Raw genomic sequence first — 22,101 nt, 5'->3', positions numbered from 1 at the left:
ATTTTTTTATTTTTCCTTTCTTCTCCCTCCTTCCCTGCCTTTGCTCTTTCCCCCAATATCAGTTGTTTTATCTTGTCCAGCCTTAACCTTTTTGCTGAAACTAAATGACCATGTGGGAACTACATACTCAGCATAGACAGAAGAAATATTGATCTAGTTGTGCAGTATTTGACAAGTACTTCAGGCAGTCACAGTTTAGTCAAGTTCTGGTCTGTGCTCAACATGCTACCAATTTGATTGTTACAATTCTTACTGTATGCTTTTAAGGTTGAAAAGATACCAAAATTCAAAAGGCATTTTTGTTCTGAAAATCATTCTAACATAGAAAGTAGCTTGCAGGAAGGAGTAATTACTTAATTATGATATTCATTATAGGTATTGGCATCAAACTGCTAAGTCATATATTGGATGGAGACTGTTTTATGTTGATCACATTCAGGTGCTTAACTAAACTGTTAAATACAACCAGCAGTAGTTCAGAAATTCTTAATATATTGAGTTTGTTCTGGAGTATAGTTTTGTTTCCCAGCATTACCACAGCTTTGCTTTGTGACGTGTCCTGAGCTGATGATATTCTTTTTTTTCTTGGCAGGTGGGAGCTGGGTGGATTGGAAAATGTAAGTACTTTATGTTGGAGGATTGATCTTGTTTTTGGAATTGACTTTGAGACTGTGCAAATTTTCTTTAGACGTAACTGGTATGCTCAAGACATTGTTTACTCAGGCAAGAAGATGAATAAAAGCCTAGGGTTCTGAGAAAACTGCTTATATTTGGTAAAAGTCAAAACTTTAACTTCATGTGGGAAAAACTGGTTACTTAGGTATGTGCATTGTTATGCTTTTGAACTAACAGTTACTGAAAATCTGCCTAAGTAACTTCAACTCGTGGATCCTGGGCATAAATTGAAGTAGAATTTGTGGTGCTAAGTATACATTGCTGCCTTTTCTTGGTAACTTTAATTTTTCATGCTATAAATATCATATGCTGATAAACAGGCATGTTTTTGATTTTTCATTTCATCTTTTTCGTTACTTTCCACTATTACTTACGCTTCTATTAAAATACTAGTGTGTAGGCATGTTAAGGCAATTAGTGTTCTTAAATAACCAGTAGCTATGCTACCCATGTATTTTCCTCAGAGACTCCAGTAACCAACTTAAATACTAATTTCAGGAAAACTTGCAGGAGATACTTAGGACTTATGAGAAGAAAAAATATTCGATGTGTGAGATACCTTGACTTTTTTCCTAAATCCATTGAACCTAGTACAAGCACTGTTTTCATGAATTGTACAACTTTTCAGGCTACATGAGTATCATCAGAGGGTTGGAAGTAGGACTATTAATTCAGGAAGTCATTCTGCTTACTTTTAATTTTTTTCTCCAACTTGATAACAATTTTGTACATTTCTAACTAACTGCAAGTGTTCTGTGTAACTGGAATAGTGTTTCCAAGAGGTGTAGGCAACAGATTAAAAGAAGCAGGTTAGCAGCACAAAACGTCTTGCTGCCCTTCACAAGCAGTTAGGTTTTAATACAGCTGAAAATCTGCACTTTGATCAAGAGAAAATATCATTTTTCATCATTATAATGGCTACTGTTGAAGTTACTGAAATGAAACCAGATTGTTAATGAGGTACCAATATAGCCTTATTCATTGCCTTCTGCTAAATTAATGGCAAACCCAACATGACTGGTTAGGTGTTTGAATTACAATCCAAGTAATCTGTCTGTATCCTTATGGAACTAATTTCACACTGGCCTTACCAGTTTCTCTCAGGTTACAGTATTGAAATACAACTTCAGAGACCATTTAGAGGTGCTGGCTACTGGTGTTAAGGTTCTTTTACAGCTAACAAGTGGTTTTCACTTTTTCCCTGTAGTTTTCTATGCTTTCAGAAGATTACCTACGCACTAGTAGTCAAAGTTGTGTCAGAAGAGAAAGCCTGTAGATGAATACTAGCTGCAACTTTTCAGTAGACAGAATCCTAAAACTAGTATTTCTGGAGAGTAAAAAGTCTGTTACAGCTTCAGTGAAACTTAAAATCAGTGCTGTTCCCTTTCTAAATGCTAGTTAAAGCAGTGAGCCCTTTTAGTCCAGCTGGAAGTTACACTGGTGAGTTACATTGGAGTACTTAAAATGTTTCCCTTGTTGTACGATCTTGAAGGTAGTGGCTTAGAGGAAAGTTGTTTAAAGAAATGAAAAGCTTCTTTGTCTGTTACTGGAACTCTCTGGCTGATGTTTCCCATTAGTGCGCTGGGAGCGATCCTTGGGTGCCATTGTCAGGGGAAAGAATCAGCCAATGACGCCTGAAGCAGTGAGAGATAAATGGGAGAAGGTGTGTGACTTCGATAATGCCAGCAAACCCAGAACCATCCAAGGTAAGGGAGACTTCAATTTTGGGGCCATTCAAGCTGAGGAAGAGAATGTTTTTGGGAGACCTTATTGTATTGTATAGCCTTTCAGTACTTTATGGAGACCTCTGAGAAATAAGGGAAAGCTGGGACAAATGTATACTACTGCAATAGGACAAGGGATAATGGTTTTAAGCTAAAAGAGTATCAGTTTAGATTGGATATGAGTGAAGATTTTTACAGTGAGGGTGGTGACACATTGGCATGAGTTGCCCAGGGGGGTGGTGGATGCCCTATGCCTGGAAATACTCAAGGTCTGATCAGACAGGGCTCTCAACAAATTGATTTACCTGAAGATGTCCCTACTCAGGAGTTGATGGGGACTAGGACTAGCTGACCTCTGAAGATCCCTTCCAATCCAAACTATGTTTTGATTCTGTATACGTGGATAGCTTGGGTAAGCAAAGCTTAGAAGAGAATGATTTCTTTCAAGCATTTGCTGAAACTTCAAAATCTACAGAATTAATGAATTTTCTTTTAAATGTGTTACATTCATAATTTTCTGTTTCAGTATGGTCAAATCTTTCAAATTTAAAGCAACTGCTATATTGTTACCTATAGCTTTGAGATATGATTTATCTTAACAGCTTCTAGAGAAGTGACATCATTGTCATTGTAAGCATTAGAGTCAGACTGATGACAGTGTTTTATTTGATTGCACCCACATGCAGACAGCATAGTGCAATAGAGAAATTGTGTTTTCTTTTCAGTCCTCGAATCTTGGTTTTTGGTGAACGTTTCACTACCAAAAAGCTCTGGTTAAGTTGTGGGATATATCACAGCAAAAAAGTTCTTAGTGTGCCTTATGTTCTTAGGTCACATCACCCCCTTGGCTGGTGACTGAAATGATTTTCTCTTTCAATGCTTTGTATACTTTTCTTGTTCCTTGCCAGCATTTAAGAGTGAAGGGCAGGAGGGGAAAAGGTATCCATATATACAATGTCAGTTGAATTTCAAAGATACCTAAATGCACAGTAGATGTTCAAGCCATTGGCTCCAAAATCCATTAGGATATTTTGTTCAAAACCTTAAAGATATGTTTTTAGATGCCTTTACCAGAACCAGCATAGTACATGTTTTGTCCTTTCCCTCATGTCTTGGCACACTGGGGAATGTAACCATCCAAACAGTAGTTCTTGGTCTCCTTACGATCCCTGGCTTACAGGTATCCGGTTTCCAAATAATGCAAGTTTATACATGTTCTCTGTTCTGCTATGGAATGGTATTTATAATTCCAGCTTTATCACTTCTGATCTGTTCTGGGACCTGTCACATGACCTATGTTACTTTTATGGGCTGCCAGCAGAAAAGTGTTGTAGATAGGGATTTCTTTTCAAAGTTGCTTCAACATTATATATGGTATTTCACATCTGCCAGTTGATGCTATGGGGAGGAAGAAGATTTTGAACTTCAAGTAAAAGTGCTTACAATAAAATATGGCAGGTTTCTACAGTCAGGAAATCAAAAATGTTACATTGGCATGGATCTTCCATGCCTTAGCTTCTGTTATGAACTTAGTCAAGATATATCTTTTCCCTTGCAGTGCAGTCAAGCCACAGATACTGAATAAAAACTTGTGCATTAATTGTTGTATTATAGATTTGTGAGAATCAGCATAAGGGTTGAGGAAAATTCTCGTTAGCTGAATAGAATTTTTAATTCTATTAGAAGTTTCTTTTGCTGTCAAATTCTTTATTGTCCTCTTTATTGCTTGAAGGTGAAGGAAACTAATTAGAGTACTTACAGTAAAGATTAAAAGGTACAGTACCTAACATCTGCCAGTTAAAACTCTTCCTGCAGATTTCCTTAATTTGAGTAATATGATTTTGTGAAGAGCATTTGTGCTCTTCTTTTTCCTACTGCACCTAAGCGTTAGGTGCAGTAGGAAAAAAAAACCCAAAAAGGAATTAGATAAAGTATTTGCTTTTAATGTAGTAGAAAACCCTGTAATCTGAGATGCTAATCTTATTTCTTGTTTTAGTGATACTGATAAAAGAGGCTTGTATTCTGTACTTAAAGCAGAAAGACCAAATTAAGTGTGATGCAGAAGCTTCTGAATGTGTGTTACAGGGTGCAGTAGGTCACAGTTGCACCATGCACTGCATGTTGGTGCAACTCCCAACTGTTTTCTCCTTGCCTTCATTGTGTACTACTTGCTCTTGTGTCATTGTCCAATTCTTCCTGTTGTGGAAAGGGAATCAGACTGTGTTGTGGTGGAGGCAGAGAATAGGCATCCCTGTCTTGCAGGCTGTATACTGTACACAGCATTCTGTAGTATCTCTTGCACAAGTTAGTGTGTTGTTCTGTTATCTAGGGGTGTTGTATTGCATCTAGCTGTCCTTGCACTAGGTGATAGGAGAAATATTACTGAGTCACTGGATGGTGTGGTCCCCCTTCCTGTCAGATGGGGGGGGTGTCTCTTCCCCCAGGTGTCCCTTTCCATACCTGGTTCGGTGGTCTGTCCCACGGGTGGCCCCTCCGCATTGGCATCCCATTGGCCACGGTTCTCTTTCCCCGCCGCCTCTCCCCTGGGCACAAAACCCCACAGCAAGGGGACCGCGCCCTCTTTTCTACTTGGGTGGTCGTACCACCTGGGTGTCCTGTCGCAAGCCAATAAACGGATACCTACACCCACGTGGAGAAAGAGCGCTCCTCATCTTTTGTCCTTCGTCTGTGCTGATTCCGTGCTGGGCTTGAGTTTGGGCTGGCCGGATTGGACTCATCTAAGCCCAGAAACCCGCGGAACGCAGCATAGGGGAGCAGAATTTATTGTGTCAATGACATGGGTGAGGCACTCTGTCTCAAGCTTCTCTTCAGTTGTGGAAATGTGAGCCAGCTAAAGGTCTGTAATTGGCTATTAGAATTTTTTGTGCATTTTTAATTCTCTTAGGAGCTGTCTATTTACAGAAGATAACTCAAGTGTTCTCATTGTTTGACTTCTGGCACATCTTAAAAACTTATGTCTGACATTGAGCAAATTAATGTAAAACACATTGAAGGTGTGTGTGTGTATGCATGTGCATACTTTGTGTGAATATGAAGAATTTGTGTAACAGGAGGTGTTCCAGCTTTAGTGTCAACTTTCCTTATATGGATTTAAAAAAAAGTTTAAACACTTGTGGTGTTTTTTCTGTTGTTAAGAGATATGATTCATATGCAGTGTCCCCTTATTGGAAAATCAATACATTTGGAAAGAGATGCCCTTTGTTGTGACTATTTTCAACCTTTGTTCTCCAGCTTAGTCTTTTCCTTTTTTCTGCTAATGATTTGCTGTACAATAGCAGGCCATTCTGAGGTGATGAACACTTAAGGTCATACAGTTCACTGTTAGTCCAACAATTTAAAAAATACCCCATACCAATAATAAGATAATTGTGTTAATTAAAAAGTTTCCTACTGGGTTTGTTTCTGCCAAAATTATACCCTTTGGTATAATTGCGTATTTCTTGGACCTTAAAAAAAAGTTAGAAAGAAAGTTGGGAATTACCATCCTGTGAGCCTCAACTCTGTGCATGGGAAGGTCATGGAGAGCCGGGGGGTGATTTGAGACTGCCAGTACAGATTGACCAAGGGTGTGTCCTGACTGACCAACCCAATGGCCTTCTGTGATGGAGTGACTTCACCAATGAATAAGGCAAGGCCTGTGAGTATCATCTCTCTGAACTTGTGTAAGGCCTTTGACACAGCCCCCCATAACATTTGTCTAAATTGCTGACCTACAGATATGATGGACAAACTGTTCAGTGGAGGAGGTGTTGGTTGGATGGTCAATGTTTCCATGTCCTCATGGTGATCAGTAATGAATGGTGTCCCTCAGGGGCCCGTATTGTGAACAGGACTGTGTTACAGTTTAATGACATAGATAAGGGATGGAGTACACCCTGTGCAAACTTGCTGAGGGTGCATGGAGCTGAGAAGTGTGGTGACACACCTGAGGGATGTCATCCAAAGGGACCTGAACAAGCTTCAGGAGTGAGCCCATGGGAGCTTCATGAGCTTCAACAATGCCAAGTGCAAGATGTTGCACCTAGGCTGGGGCAAGCCCCAGTATCAATACAGGATGAAGGCATCAGAAACATCCCTGTGGAGAACAGCTTGGAGATGCTGGTGGATGAAAAGTTGGACAAAAGCTGGCAATGTGCACCTGCAGCCTGAAAAGTCAGTTGTATCCCAGGGTGCATCAAAAGAACCATGTCGAGTAGGTTGTGGGAGTTGATTCTGCCCCCCAGAGGTCTCCTCTCCACTTGAAGTACGACATCCAGCCCTGCAGTCTTCAACACAGGAAAGACTTAGAGCGGCTCTGGAGCAAGGCTAGAGGAGAGCCACAAAAATGGTAAAAATGATGGAACTCCTCTTCTAAAGGGAAAGGCAGAGAGAGTTGGGTTTGCTCAGTCTGGAGAAGAGGAGACTTCAGTGACGCCTTTTTGAAGTCTTTCAGTACTTAACTTTTTGGCAGGGCCTGTTGCAATAGGATGAGAGGTAATGGCTTAAAACTAAGGCTTGGTTTAGGTGAGCTATAAGGAAGAAGTTTTTTACGAAGTATAGTTAAACACTGGAATGAGTTTTTCATAGACAGGTAGTACATGCCCCATTCTGTAAACATTCAAGGTCAGATATGACGGAGCTCTGAGATACCTGCTCGAGTTGAAGAGTGTCTGATCATTGCAGGGGAGTTTGATCTTTAATGGTCCACTCCAACCCAAACTGTTCTATGACTCTGTGATCATCTTAGTGCTCAGTCAGACACTAGCGATGTCACCAACTTTATAGTCCACTCACGTCATACATTCTGGAAGAAAGACTCCTTGAGAAGGAGACTGTAGCATTCTGCACCATTATTATTTTACAGGTTACCTTTGTACTGTTGATCCTAATTATGCCAAATAATTTTGTCAAAAATGCATGTTGTTGATCTTCTAGTCTCACCATTAAAAGTCATCTTTATATTCCTGCATGTAAGTAGTTTGTGGCCATGCTAAAGTTGAGGAAACATTCAGGTTTGCTTGGAGGCCAAACCTGTGTTTTCCTGTGAAGATTTTAAAGCAATGTGAAACCTTCCTTTTGTTCATGCAGAAAAAATAGAAAAAGTCTGTTACTTCTCCCAGTAGTTCTGTGTTGCTTTTCTTTTATTCAATTAATGAATGAACAAAGGGATAAAAGAAATTACCTTTCAAAAGGTTCTTCCTAATTAGAATTATTATTTTGCACATTTTCACATTATGTAAGTGTCATATTGTGACAGAGCTTATATCTAAGGAGGAAACTTGTCTTTGGCAGAAGACGTGACAACATATGTTTGTTTCTTAGATGTTCCTTTTCTTCACAAGATTAAGGCCACAAACAAATGTTACAATGATTCTGGCAGTGAGACTGGTAAGCAGGAGATAGTTTAGGAAAACAGGATTCTGCAAGAGGGCATGCAGTTTAACTTGCAGGCTGTTTAGAGTAGTGCTGTGTGCTAGAGCAACATTGACTTAAAACAAGGAGCAGTGCAAGTCAGTATGGGCACAGGGGTTTTGAAGTGGAGGACAGTGACTCTGTGTTAAGGTAGTTAAGAAATTATTTTTCATTTCTCTGATTTAAACACATTTGTGTTTTTCTGTGTGAGATTCTCATCACCTTTTGTTTGATTCTTTCTAATGTTTAATGTTGATTGTAGCCCTGTTAAGCTTCAAGGAACGAGTTGTTCTTGATGGCCTGCCGTGACCATAGCTGAATTCAGCCATGCATCATCTCATTTATAATTTCATCATTGTTCAGTCTCAGACTTATTTGCTTTTCTGTCTCTCTGATTCAGGAAAGAGGGTAGCAGTCAGGAGACTAGACCTGTGACTTGTGTTGCAAATAATTCGCATAAGAGAATCAGTAGTAATTTTCAGATATTTGCTTCTCAGACAGTTGAAGCATACAGCACTCATTATCTTCTCCTTTACACATTAAGATAAGTGTCATGGTTGACTGGTGGGTGCAGAACTGATGGAACCTGTGCAGAAATCACTTTTCCTCTACTTTTGTGTGGATGCTTGTAAAATGCAGCACCCTGCTCAATTTACAGACGTATATTTACTGTGTTTGAAGGTGAACTGAGAAATACCAGACTGTATCTCATTTGCTGATTGATGTGTGTGTTTTGTGTCTGTAACTGGAGTGTGTCATGTATGGTTTCTAAAAGTGATTTTTCAATTCCTTTCTCTAGAGTCCATAAGTGTATTGAGTGATGCTCTAAGTCAGATAGAATCCCAAGGGAATATTTCTATGAATTCAACAAGCTCTGGATCAGTGGTCTCTTCTTCTGTTGACATAGTAAGTACATCTGTTCTACCAGATGCACTCAAAGCTGGGTGAAAACCTTGAGCAGAGAGACCAGTGTTGTTGCCCAGCTTGTACTCTGGCTTGCTGTCTGCAAAAAAGAAAGGTGGGGTTTAAAATGTGATGTGAGAAAGCAGAATGAAAACCTCTCCAGACTCCAGTTTCTTGTTTTTCCTATTGATGATAGGAAAACTTAGGGCTGAATAGACTGGATGATGTAGAATCTAAGTGCTTGTAAGTTCTGTTAAGCATCTCTAATTAGGGTATTATTCAGAAAAGCAACAGAGGTTGGGTGTTGTTGGGCAGTGTCATTTTGCTCTGGCTCCTTCTCTATAGATAATTTTTCCTCATTTCAGTCTTATTATGGTGTTAATTATTTCAATTGTGGTTTGTTTTTGAAAAAATCTTATGCATTGATGACAGTGCAGTTATATCAAGTTATGCCATTTATTCTTGAGGTAGATTGCTTGAAGCAAGGTATAATGCCTTGCATTTGGGTTGCTTGTATTGCAATGAATACAGTAATATTTTATGGTGTATTTATTACTCATACTTTGTGTTTATATGACGTAAAGAAAATCCTCAGGCATCAGGCTTGATAGAAGAATTACAGAAAGAATGCAAATTCAATATTAATTGGTTTTGATTTTTATTTTATGCTGACTTCTTATTTCCAGGCAAGCATTGTTGGCCGTAAATTGGGTACCAACGTGTATAAATATAGTCACTTGGAGCCTATTCTATATGCACTTGGTGTGGGAATGTCAACTAAGGATCCAGACCACCTAAAATTTCTCTTTGAAGGAAGTGAAGAGTTCTGCTGTTTACCCAGCTTTGGAGTAATTCCTGCTCAGACGTCGATGTTTGATGGTGTTCCTTCTCTTTCAGGACTAAATATTGATCTTGCAAGGGTATGGAAGAGTAAAGTAGCTAATTTTCCTTGTGTGTCAGATAACTGAAAGGTGACTTCAGTTAGTATTTTTGTAATATTGTTAAGTTCCTTTTGTTCTAGAAATTAAAAATTCAGTGGTTTGTATTCTTACATCCTAAGAAATTATTCATTTACTTCACTTGTATAATGCATTTTCCTATAATGAGATGTATGATGAATTTGATATTCAATTTTACTTTGTGTTCGCTGCTCTTTTTTTAAACCATAAAAGCTTAAAACTTCATTTGAAAACATTTTGGGGATGAAATTATAAAAACAAAAGAATAAAACTTGGGGTTTTTAAAATTTGTTTGCTCTGGACACTTTCTAAAATAGCTGTGTATTGACTTGGGGGAGAAAGCAATCTAGTGATTGTAATTACAGCACTGTCTTTCTTTACATAGATGCTGCATGGTGAGCAATATCTGGAGCTTTATAAACCATTACCAACTTCAGGTCAGTCCTTCTGTGTTGATGTGTTTTTCACTATGACAACAGTTCCTGTAGCCATATTGTAAATGGAAGTAGGGAAGCTTTGTTTCAAACTGTAGTACTGCATACCCTTTTTACTAGGAGTGGGGGAAAAGAGGCAACCTGTTGTGTTCTTGAAGGAATTCTGAAACTGTGTTTTTGAGATCATGTGTTGCTTTTCTACAGTATACTTAGTAAAGTTTGCATCATCTTTGATGCCATAAGCAAATGCACTACATACCTGTGGATTATTCATCTAATTTGATACTAACTACCAAAACTTTAAGATATTTCAATAAGATTGTATCATAAAAATTTTGGGATGTTTGCCTAAGAATTCTTCAGCATTGATTGTGTCTGTGTGCCTGTAAGAGGATAAGATTTAAACTACGTATGTAAAAAAACAAATGGACATCCTAATGAGGAAGCTAATAACAATTACTTTTCTTTCTGTCAAAATTCTTAAGGCATGAGTTACTGCAGTAGCAAATTCTTTTCAGAGATGGCTGAGTTTTCCCAGATTACATTATCTGAGAGTTACTTGTTACATTAATTCAGGATATGCATGTGTCTGGATTTCCTCACTGGTAGTTTATAAAAATTAAATTTTTGAGATTGTAGAAAAAAAAATAAATTGCAAGCTGCAAGTAAATGGCAGATTTTTTTTGTTGAAACAAAAAAAAATCTGAAAATTATATTTAATACAAAGAAGTCTGATGATTAGTAATGAATTGCCAGGACTTCATAAAGGTTTTTGGTTTTGCATTCTGTAGGTTGATTTATAAACACATGTGTGTCTCTAAAGTGGTAACCTCTGTGACAAATTTCAGAGACTCCTATGCCCAGGCTCTGAGCTGAGCTTCTCTTCTGTAGGACTGTGGATACCTCAGCCCTTCTGAAGTCTGTGGACAGTTCTTAAATGATTTGATCTATCTTTGAAGATAGCAATATGTTTGAGTCTTAAGAGTGATGTGTTTGGCTCTGAATACATGAACTACAGCAAAATTTATTTTAAAAAAACCCCGGAAGTTATAAAAAGACCCCAAGCTAAACAACACTCAGATCTTCAAACCAAAATTTGCAAAGATTCCCAGACGCTGTTGTTATAGTCAGGACGATTGTAATTAATATGACTTTTACAATGCTTATGATGATGTTGATAATAAGAATTACAGTAATAATAATAATGACAGCAACAATAATGATAGTAGTAGGTAAGGAAGTTAGTAAGTAAGATAGTTAATAAGGAAGTGTAAAGGGTGATCTATGGGCTTTGTTCCTGAAGCAAAACCTTACAATGTGTCTATGTTCTATTCTTACAGGAGAATTAAGGTCAGTTGCAACTGTTGCAGATATTCTGGACAAAGGATCCGGAGCAGTCTTGCTAATAGATGGTAAAACGTTTTATGGCTTTTGATGGGGGTGCAGTTACATTTATTAGGCTTCATTTTTAACTAGCTATACCAATAACTGCCAGCCCTTCCACGGGGGAGACTTTTAGTTTATTAAATCTCAGTGAGATGTGGCAGTGTAATTGTTCTTGGTCAGTTAACCTACTGAATTAGAAACACTTTCTCCCTGTGTAGGTAGAACAATGCACCATGCAAACAGATCAAAGTGTAATTGTTCTTGGGTAGTTAGCATACTGAAATAAGAACAATTTCTTCCTGTGTAGGTAGAATAATGCAGTATGCAAACAAATCAAAGTTTTTAACAATAATAGTATTTCCTCCTGCCTGAAGGTAGCCAGTTTATATTCTGCTACCCCACAGGAAGGGGGTACATGTCTGCATGTTTGTATGTGTTTTGTGGGTGATTTTGAAAAGGTTAATCATGTCATTATGTTATGTAGACCCATCTGCAAAGCATCAATCTTTAGGAGCATATCCTGCATTCCTTTTATGTGTCTGCATTATTTTATTCTAAACAAAACCCATTTGTTTCCTTTTAAATCCAAGTTAGAGGATGAGAATGTTTCCAGAAATTGATAACTTGCAGTTTCCAGAATCTTACTCTCCTTAGGTGTGATTATGCCAAGGTCCTTTGGGAAATTAGAAAGAGTAGGTTTATAGACTGTGGCTCTCTAAACACTGTTGACCTTTTATTCCTTCAGTGGTCAGATAAAATTGTAAAAGGTTTTTTACTGACCATTCCTCATAGCTGTGTTTTGTTTTCATACTGGGCTAATATGAAGCCTGTTTATTCCTGCAACATGCAAAAGTTCTTTTTGTGACCAGAGTCTATGGTTTTTAAATTTCTTCTAGAACTGGAAATTAACATTATTAACAAAACAGTTCTGTGAATTCCAGTCTGAGGTGTAAGGGAGTGAAATAGCTATGAACCGCAGTAGGAAGCTGAATCTCAGTTCAGTGTAAGAAGTCTAACTTCTTCAAAAGAAGAAATAGGTGACCTTGAACTCTGGAACTCTTCTCATACAAGGTGCTAGTACCACTTTTTGTATGAGTTCATAATCTGTTTAACACATTGGGTATTCTCAGTAGCTTTTAATACATCATATTTTATGGTACAATTCTTTAAATAAATTAATACAGTCTGAGATGCTGAGATAAATATAATTTCAGTTCTGTGTTGTCAAATTTTTTTAGCACTTTGAATATTGTCACAGTTTTGATAGCTCATTTTTTAATTTTAATTTTAATGCTTTTAAATAGATAAATGTAATTTATTTGAAACATATCATTAGTCTTCTCTACTAGGAAAGTGACTTGCAACAGTGCAGTGTGAAAGTGTGACCACTGTCAGTTGTTAAAATGAGCTTTGTCAAGTTTCCATCTGAACTTGTCTCTTGTAACAACACGTGCTAGTTGCATGAAAAAGGACATTGAAGACAATATATGACCTTCCTCTTCTTTGTCTTTCAGTGAACACCTATTGTGGAAAGGACCTCGTGTGTTATAATCAGTTCTCTTTGTTTTTTGTTGGAGCTGGAGGATTTGGTGGGAAACGAACATCAGAAAAGGCCAAGGTAGATCCACACATATCCCTATTAAAAAAACTCCACCAAACACATAAAGAGTTCTGTCAGCACTGCAAGAAAAATACTAGCTATATGAACTAGGAAGTATAAACCAGCATTTAAGCAGTATGGCTGAGCAAACTCAGATGGAATTTAAATACTTCTTTTCACTGCAGAGCCTGAGTGAAAAGGTATTGTTCAGGTCTTGGGAAACCAGTGGTTTTGTTTTGAGAGTTAGAGAGAAAAATGAATTGATAAACATTACAGAGACGAAATACTCCTACGCTGAAATATTTGAAATGGTAGAATATCCTAACGGGAAGCAGTATTAGGGTTGAGCTTGCAGTTTCTAGAAAAGATCTCTAGGTGTAGCTCTTTCTAAATCTTTGTGTTGGTATGGAAGAGGCTTGGAAAGCATAAAGAGGAAAAGAGAAGTAGCATTATAGTTTGGAGCTGAACTTTGCTGTTTTCAGAGAGTTAGCAGTTAGCAAACATTGTCACATGAACACAGAATGTGTATGTCAAAATGCTTGAGGTAGCTATTTGGGTGCCTGATGTTATCCCCTTCAATGCTGTGTTTGAGGCAGTGTCAGCTGTGACTTCATGTTGTTAGGCACTACAGTAATAAACAGTTGAATGAGAAAGTATGTTAAACTCAGTGGTTTTGAACATTAATAATGAAATACCTAGGTTTCAAGCGTCTGAAATAGTGTAGGTTATGTTCTTTGGGATTTTTGCATGTAAACTTACTTTTTTTTTACTTAAACCGGTATCAATTATATAGAAGTTTTACAATATATAAACTTCACAAATCAGGTACTGAAATGCCTACTGCTTTAAAGAGCCTCTCTGTGGTATAGAAAAATCACAGGAAATTGTTGTAGACAGTGTATTGAAGTCTTTGAAGGAGCCCTTAATTGTTCTGCAATCACATTTTGTAAGCAGTGCATGTAAAAAATCCAGTGGTTCAAGGCGAACCTATTGTGATGACATCAGTGAGTCCAGTGTAGTGCTTTGGCACTTCTTAGTTAAACATTCCGTTCAGGCAAATGCTGTTTTTTCACTCTATTTAGTGAAGTGTGAGAATGTTGTATACATTATTTTACATTTTAACATTTGAAGAAGACTGTTTCAGGCAGCTCCTTCCCGTGATTAAAAAAATCCCCCAAATGTAGTCTAATTAAGACAAAAATACAGCAATTTCAACAGAGGCATCAGCATGCAAGAGGCTAGTTTTCCAATGGTGAATTTTCCTGCTTTTTCCTTGCAGACCTTCCCAATTAAAAAGAGTTTCATGCCCCTCTGTGAAAAAAGAAATCCCAAGCTGAGCAGACATATGTTGTAGTGTGTCTTTTTGTCACTTAACACTTTTATTGTAATTGAAAATTATATTGGAAATTAAGAGGAGCAGATTTCCAGGTTGAGGTCTGTGGTGAGCAGTGTGTTGTGTGAGTCATGTGTGTCTCCTCTTGAGTTGAGGGTTTCTTGACCTGTGGGTAGAGGGGTTTCGTTGATTATTCGCATGTTGGCTGGTTTTAATGACTTAGTAGGTAAAGCTGAGTTTCTTTAAATGAGCTTGAAATAGATTGGCAGTCATGCTTGTTTTGAGAGCACGTTCAGGAAATGTTCTTGTTATCAAGCTGATTGTTTAGGTCCACTGTGATTCTGTGAAGTGACAAGAGGAGTGCTTATCAAATCTTCCACCCAAGGTGTGGACTTGCTCTGTGTTAATAAACAGGGAAGAGCCTTTGCTTTTATTAGACATGAAACTACAAAGCACTTGGTTTCTTTTTATTTCTCTTTCCTTTGGTGAACACCTTACACAAATTAAGATAAGTGAAATTACTACAGGTGAGAATCAGTTTGCTTCCTTTCATTTTAGAGCTTATGCTAGTTTCTTTCTGGACTTTTTTGTTTGTTTTGAAAATACAAGGACTAGAGGAAAAGAAATTATTTCAGCTAGTATTGGTTATGGTGTACTTTATGTTTGTTATGATCTAAGATGTTCTCTGTCAGTCTGTTGGTAAGATTTATGTCTTGGAAACTGAACTATGAAGCTGTAGATTGCACAAGGAACAGCTTTTTTGCAGTGAAGTGGAGCTTAATATGCAGCATGTAATTGCAAAATAAAAAAGTGAAAGAAAAAAGTGTAAAACAAAAAGGCACTGGAAGCTCATAAAGGTGAAAAGTAATGAAGCAGAGTCCACACCTGAGGTAGTAAATTATTTTGTTCTTCATTGTACTTCTAAAAGTATTATTTTAAAAGCTTCATTTTTGTTTATGTGTTCCAAAGCATTTTACTGTTCTGTGAGACAGCTATTTTTTTCTGTGTGAATAATTCTTCCTTGGCTTTTTTGGATAATTTGGAAGAAATGTTATCAAACACATCAGATGAATCCTGTAACTGTAGGCAGGATCTGATACCTCAGAATCACTATTTCTGTAAGGCTAACCTTGATGAGTGATGTTTTCTGGACGAAGTATCTTTTTCAATTTGTCTATAAATGTAGAAAGGTAAGGAGGAAACTTACCAGTTTGGTAAAAATTGTTTCTTTTTATACATAACTGGTATATTCTGGTGTTAGGTATGGATAAAAGATTTTTGCTGTGAAATACTAATAATACTGTTTCTTGTGCTTTAGTTAACAGCAGTTCCACCCCAGAGACCCCCTGATGCTGTAATTTCTGATGTTACAACAGCTGATCAGGTAAAGCTGTGTGTTCTTTTAGTGTGGAAATCTTTGTTTTGTTTGGAGAAAGGAGTGCTAAATGGTGTTAACTAATAGTTTAGGTTTTCTCATATACCTCAGGCATTTATACTTGCTTATTTATGTTTATGTGTGTATATATATGTGTGTGTATCTATGTGTAAAGCTAAAATTTCTTCTAGCTTATGTCAATGTACTGTGTAAAACACTCTTTTCTTAAGACTGATGAAATTTTATAATTGTTTATTACAAATTTTGTATAGAAGGAGGAGATTAATATTTGTACTCTGTTGTACTTTCGAAAAGAAGGTTCAGGCTTCCTGAAATTTACACCACATGGTGCAAACAAACACATTGTGACCAAAAAAAGAATTGCTTGTGGCTCACAGTTTTGAAAAAGGCAAATTTGCGTAGTAGGAAGAGTCAAGGGAAACCTGAAACACTGACAGACACTGTCCGGATAGGTTTCTGTTTGTCCGCATCCCCACTGGTTCACAGGCACCTGCTTTCCCGAGGCAGAAACCTGTGCAAAGAAATATAGCCTCCTCTCATGGTAAACCTGCAGGTGACAGACAACCAAGAAAGGAAAATCTGGAGCTACCAACATTAGGACACGGAGTGCTGTTTCCAAAATCAACTTAGTCATGGCAGATGGCTGTAGCTTTGGAAGATGGAATTAAAATGTTGAATATTAGCTGAACTGTGCTAATTGCAATATCTGCTTAGCCTCTCTCTGATTATATGTGGAATAATTAAGTTTCATCCAGCTGATTTTTATGCTTGAAGTCCAAGTTAGCCCTCCCCACTTCAACTGGGAAAGAGTGCCAAGATCAGCAGTTTTGTTTATGTCACTGATGTACTGGCTGCATCCCAAAATTCACAGCATTGGTCTAGGAGGTACAGGTGTCCTATTCTTCTCAATAGGCTTCATTCAGAATTGGCAAGGTGAACAAGGAGCGGGGAATGGTGAGGGAGTACTTTTCTCCTGGCAGGTGGCTAAATGTGGTGGAAGGTGCTTTCTAGCAGCTGACCCTTTATTAGATGAGATATAGCATCCCTAAAGGTTCAGTATTTAGAATTATTTATTTTGAATGTTGGAAAGATTCTCCGCTGCATGATTATATTGGAATTGATTCCAGGCTCATCAATTTTCACATGGTATTTATGATTGCCTTTTTCATATGGTTGTTTTAGTTTCTGAGCCTTAAACCCATATGTCTAGAATTGTTATTGTGCACAAAATACTCGAAGTTCATGGGATAAAAGATAGTAATAAAACACTATAACACAGAAGTTGGGAAACTTGCTGTTGCAAAATTGATTCTGGGAAATAAAAGAAATAGCAGGGAGTAGCTACTTCACTTGCTTTTTTTAAAGATCTACTCTGACAGGTGGTAATTCTCTATAAAGAGAATTATTCTCTAGTTAGAGGAGCCACAGCCAGTGGACTTTGATAATCACAAGAAGGCTTCTGTACCAAATTATTCAGTAGCATTTGTGTTTCAGTGATGATGACAGGATGGGTACAGGAGAGGGGAACATGTAGCACCTGGGAACTTTATGTATAGATACAGACTTTCATGGGAAGGACAGCTTGAGAAAATGTTTTACATTTACCAAGATTTTACATTTATGTGTCTGTGGAATGACACATAACTGCCCAAAATCTTCTTTAAAAAACAGACGCTGGCACACAAACTGCTTGGAAATTTCTGAATGTCTTAGTGTTTAAATGAAAAGTGTGTTGGCAGAAATGACTGTTGCTATTCAACCACTAAAGTGGTACAGAGTATAAAACAGACTGGAAGAGTCAGTTTGCAGGTGGCGTTTGATTTAACTTAAACTGTACTTAGGGCCAGTGATAGTTGTGACACTCAAGTTTTGTGTTACCATAATTTCATGGCTAAGCTGCTCTTCATAACTAGCATTTTTTCCCTTTTCATATCATGATTGTGTAGTAAACCACCTGATAAATAGACTTCCATACATAATTTAGAAACATTTACACACCTGTCTTTTACTGAAGATGACAACTGTGGTTACCTTGAAAGTTTATTCAGTTCTAACTCTACTGCAGTGGGTTTTTTCCAAGAGGAAGAATGTTGCAGACCAGATGAAGCACGGCTTAGTGAGGAGGACACTGGGAATGGAGGCCTAAATAACTGTTTCTGCCCATTGCTGTGTGTTCAGCAGAAGAGAGGGTACAGCCACCTACCGTTTCTTGACAAGTCTTTGTGCTGTGTGACCGTTGGCAGAATGAAGTAATCCTTTTGGTTAGTCGTATCAATGACTAATAGCAAGAGATATAATATATGTTTATCCCTCCCCATTTCGGAGAAGTTCTTTAAATTCCATCCAGTGCTTATGAGTTGCAGTACCATGATATAAGCTGCTTAAAGGTAAAAGTGGCTAAGAAAAATTTATAAGTATCGGGTCTTCTAAAAGCCTTTAAAGCTTAAAATTACATCTTCCTGAGGAAGGACATAAAATATTTCTTCTATTCATGAATTTTTCTGCAAAGAACTAGATAACAATTTTTGCATCTTGCCCTGTAGAGATGTGCATGTGTGATGGTATTTTTCTAGCTTGTTCTCTCTCTGTAACCTGAACTTTACTAGACACACTGCCATAAGTCTTTTGAATTAAATAGACCTTCTGACAGAAGATCAGGGTGTCTAGAGGGTGTTTGACTATTAGCCATTAGCAAGGAATGGATCATTCAATTTCAACCCTATAGGGAATATTTAATGTAGTTACAGACCTTTTGTCCTGATAGTTTTCAAACTGGGTGCTTAAATTAATCAATCAAACTGATTTTGCAGAATAGTTGCTAATGAAATGAAAACTAACAGGCAGCAAATGACCTGTATCTCTGGAGAATCTTGTCTGCATATAGCTTTCACTCTCTTCCTAAATGTATGGATTTCTTAGGAACTCATTTTCTGATGACACACAAGGTAAGCTGCAGTGCTTATTTAAAGTGGATAATACCCTAACTAATACAAGTCACTTTTGAGGAAGGAAATGAGTAAGGTGTCTCGAATTTGTTGTGAACTTTCCATGATTTGTTTGTTTGCTCATGGAAAAACTCAGTGTTCTGATATTCTACAAGTTTTCTTCAAAAAACCTGTTCTCTATCTTCAAGTATCAGAGATAATATTCAGTTCTCTATCTTCAAGTATCAGAAATAGTATTCAGAAATTATACACAGTGTAGTGACAACAAATAAACTGTGTAACAGTATCACACAAGATGAAATTTTTGACCATGTAGTTTCAGTTTTAATGTTCTCTGTTTTCTTTCACCTTTTTCTGAAAGCTGTTTTGTTTGTGATATGGCAAAACTAAAGCTGAAGTATGTGGAGTTTGCAGGACTTCCAAGTTTTTGTTAATGTCAGCTCATTCTAAGAGAACATCTAGTAATTTTACAAAATATTCGCCAGTAGAAAAAGTCTCTTCGCTTGCAACAGTATCATATATTTCTCTAAAGCATTCTCCCACTCTGAATTCTGACTCCGTGCTTGTTGCTTGTATCAGTAGGGAGAAATAGACATGACAAAAAAGTTTAAAAGAACATTTAACAGGTTTTGAAAAATATGATGTCTCAACATGTAATGCTTTTGAACCAGCTGTGTACATGCAGCCGTGAACCCTTTAAGACTCTGCAATGCAGCATCATGTGAGCTATCACATGTAAATTTCTGCTACAGCTACTTTTCCATGCAGTTTGGAGATGTCAAACACATGGTACTTCTGCTCTGAGGCTTGCAGGGTCAAGCAGTTTGTCCATTCTTACTTTCAAGAATTTTTAAACTCTTCTTTAGAGCTGATGAAGCTGAGCCTAATACTGGTCGGTTAAAGCAGCTTATTTATATCCTGTCATTTTAAACTTGCTTTTTCTTGGAAAACTATGATAGTGTTTTAAGTGTTACAAATATCTAAAAAGATAAAAATTCCAAGTAAAGGTTGTGGGTTTTGTAGTCTTAGTCTGCTTTGTGTGCAGTGTTTTCAGTGATGCTGGCATGAATGGTGTGTTTGTTTCCCTCTTCATCAGGAACTCCTTCTGCATGTGAGGAAAAATCTGTAGGCCTCAATTGAGACAGTGTAGGAAGTCAGTTTTCCTATGTTATTTATTGCAACAAGTTGTATTCTGAGGAGTAATGAGAGGAAAATTATCTTGTGGTTAGAGACTGGTTGGAACTGCAGTAGTTTGACAATGGATTTTCTGTACTTTGGTCTGTGAGCCACTGTCACCCAGATATCCCAAAGCACTCAGGCATGGCTGCTCCTTAATCAGTGACTGGTAGGAGAAGATTAGACTATAGAATTTGGAAGATGGAATTTGGGAGTAGAACTACTAGCCAGAGGATGTCTAAGCATCACAGGCTGAAATTGAAATCCACAGAGGCTGTGTTCAGAGCTTGTAAACTGTACATCAAAAATGTGAGGTGCTTTAAAAAGCTAGGCCTTCGAATTTTCTCTTGGAGAGCTGGAATATGTTTCTGCTGCTTGACAGTTTCAACCTTTTCTCCTTGTATTTTCTCATCTATAAAGCAAGAATGTTTATACATGTTTGAGGCATTGTAATTGTACAGAGAATGTTTAAAGGAGTGGCATACCGCATGAGATGGTGATTTTTCTGAATGTGATACAGTTAGCAGCATAAAAAAGAGACATATAAGAGACATACACTGTATAAGTGAATATGATTCTTTACTCATTCAGAGATTTTGAGAGAGATTCAGTTAATCATACCTAGACTAATCTAAAAAAACTATGTAAAGCCTTCTGTTCCAGGTATAAATCTAGCATTGATTGACAGTATATGAAGAAATTGCTGGTTTTTAGTGCTTTGGGTTTTTTTTCAAACATACAGTTTCTTTTTGTTTTCTCTGAAAACGGAGAAAATAATTAGCCCCTGTCTTGTTTGAAGTAGTGTTATCAGCGTCCTGTGATTATGACTGCAGGAGTCACCTTCCCTTCCTGAGTCATTCTCAGTCCTGCAGTCCTGCTCACACCGCAGCTACCTGAGTTTAGTTTTTTACTGTGTCAAATTCAGTTAAAATTACAGTTCCTAATGTAACTGGAAGCAGTTGTGAAGACAATTATGCAGAAATCTAATTTGTGGTCAGAGAGTGGACTTTACAATAAAAATGGACTAGGAAGAATTTTGGAATGAAAGAGGAGCATGGGAAGCATTTAATGAATGCATAATGAATTATTAAGTTAACATCTACTGTGAAATGTTTTCTGCCTGTTGCCGGTAGATCCATTATTAGGAGGATATTTATGCCTCTTTATGCCTGCGGATGGTGTGATAAGACCCTTCCAAACCTCTGTGTAGTCAAATGTGAATCCTTACTTGTAGAAAACCATCTTTTATTCTTCAGTCTTCATATCTGTTTTAATCCTAAGCATATGTAAATATTTGTGTTTTTAGACAATTTACGGAATGATGAAGGAAGAAACAGGAAGACCCAACAGATCAATAGCTGGCTCTCAGCCTGGTGTCAGTGGCGTAATTTTGGCTTGATTGATCATGGGTCAGTTTGCACAACAGCAGGCCTGCTGTCAACAGATAGGGTACACCTGTCTCAAAGACGTAAAAGATCTTTGCAAAGGATTTAGCAGGGCTCATTAAATGAGTTTTAAACTAGATTTGAGGCAGCAAGGGAATAAAACCAGGCTTACTAGAGACAAGCATGAGGGCCGTATGGCAGTATTTGAGGGAAGATGTCTCAGTGGAGATGGAATCCATGTGTCAGCAGAGACAGAGGAGTTATTAATGTGTTAGAAAACATGGAAGCACTTGAGAGCATAGTGTAGGAATTATGTCTTCATACCCACAAAAGTATTCCACCACTAAAAAAGGTGGTGGAATCAGTAGCCCAACTGAAGTGTGTCTACACCAATGCGCACAGCATGGGCAACAAACAGGAGCAAATGGAAGCTATTGTGCAACAGGAAAGGTATGACATAGTTCCCAACAAAATATGGTTGTACAACAAGTTCTAATTTATACGCTGTTCTATAAAGACTCTAGTATAGCATTGCCTAAAGGTGTGTGAATTTAAGTGGATTTCAGGCAATAGCACAAAAGAGCCTCCTGAGAGATTTGGTGATTTTTTTTTCTATTTATAGCATAAATAATTTGCTGCATGATAGAGAAAATGATGTTATGCAGGTTCACAAATATGGACAGCATGACAGAAGAAAAAGTACTAAACGAGAAAGGATGATAGAAATGAAACAAAGGGATGAGAAGTCTATGCTAAGATTTGATAACCTTTCT

At 37.5% G+C, this 22,101-nt stretch overlaps 1 protein-coding gene across 1 annotated transcript in view; it reads left to right on the top strand.

Moving 5' to 3' along the window:
- HSD17B4 (hydroxysteroid 17-beta dehydrogenase 4) overlaps positions 1-22,101 on the top strand; it is a 63,150-nt gene that overhangs the window by 15,293 nt on the left and 25,756 nt on the right. The window contains exons 10-17 of the mRNA XM_030968309.1: positions 593-617; positions 2,253-2,381; positions 8,611-8,717; positions 9,401-9,634; positions 10,059-10,110; positions 11,448-11,519; positions 13,008-13,111; positions 15,745-15,810. Coding sequence (XP_030824169.1) covers positions 593-617; positions 2,253-2,381; positions 8,611-8,717; positions 9,401-9,634; positions 10,059-10,110; positions 11,448-11,519; positions 13,008-13,111; positions 15,745-15,810 — 789 coding nt within the window. The remainder of the gene's footprint in view (positions 1-592; positions 618-2,252; positions 2,382-8,610; positions 8,718-9,400; positions 9,635-10,058; positions 10,111-11,447; positions 11,520-13,007; positions 13,112-15,744; positions 15,811-22,101) is intronic.

This window comes from Camarhynchus parvulus, chromosome Z (assembly GCF_901933205.1).
Source record: "Camarhynchus parvulus chromosome Z, STF_HiC, whole genome shotgun sequence".
NCBI classification, from domain to species: Eukaryota; Metazoa; Chordata; class Aves; order Passeriformes; family Thraupidae; genus Camarhynchus; species Camarhynchus parvulus.
Note: the sequence above shows the minus strand (reverse complement) of the source record. Positions and strands in the feature narration are given on the sequence as shown.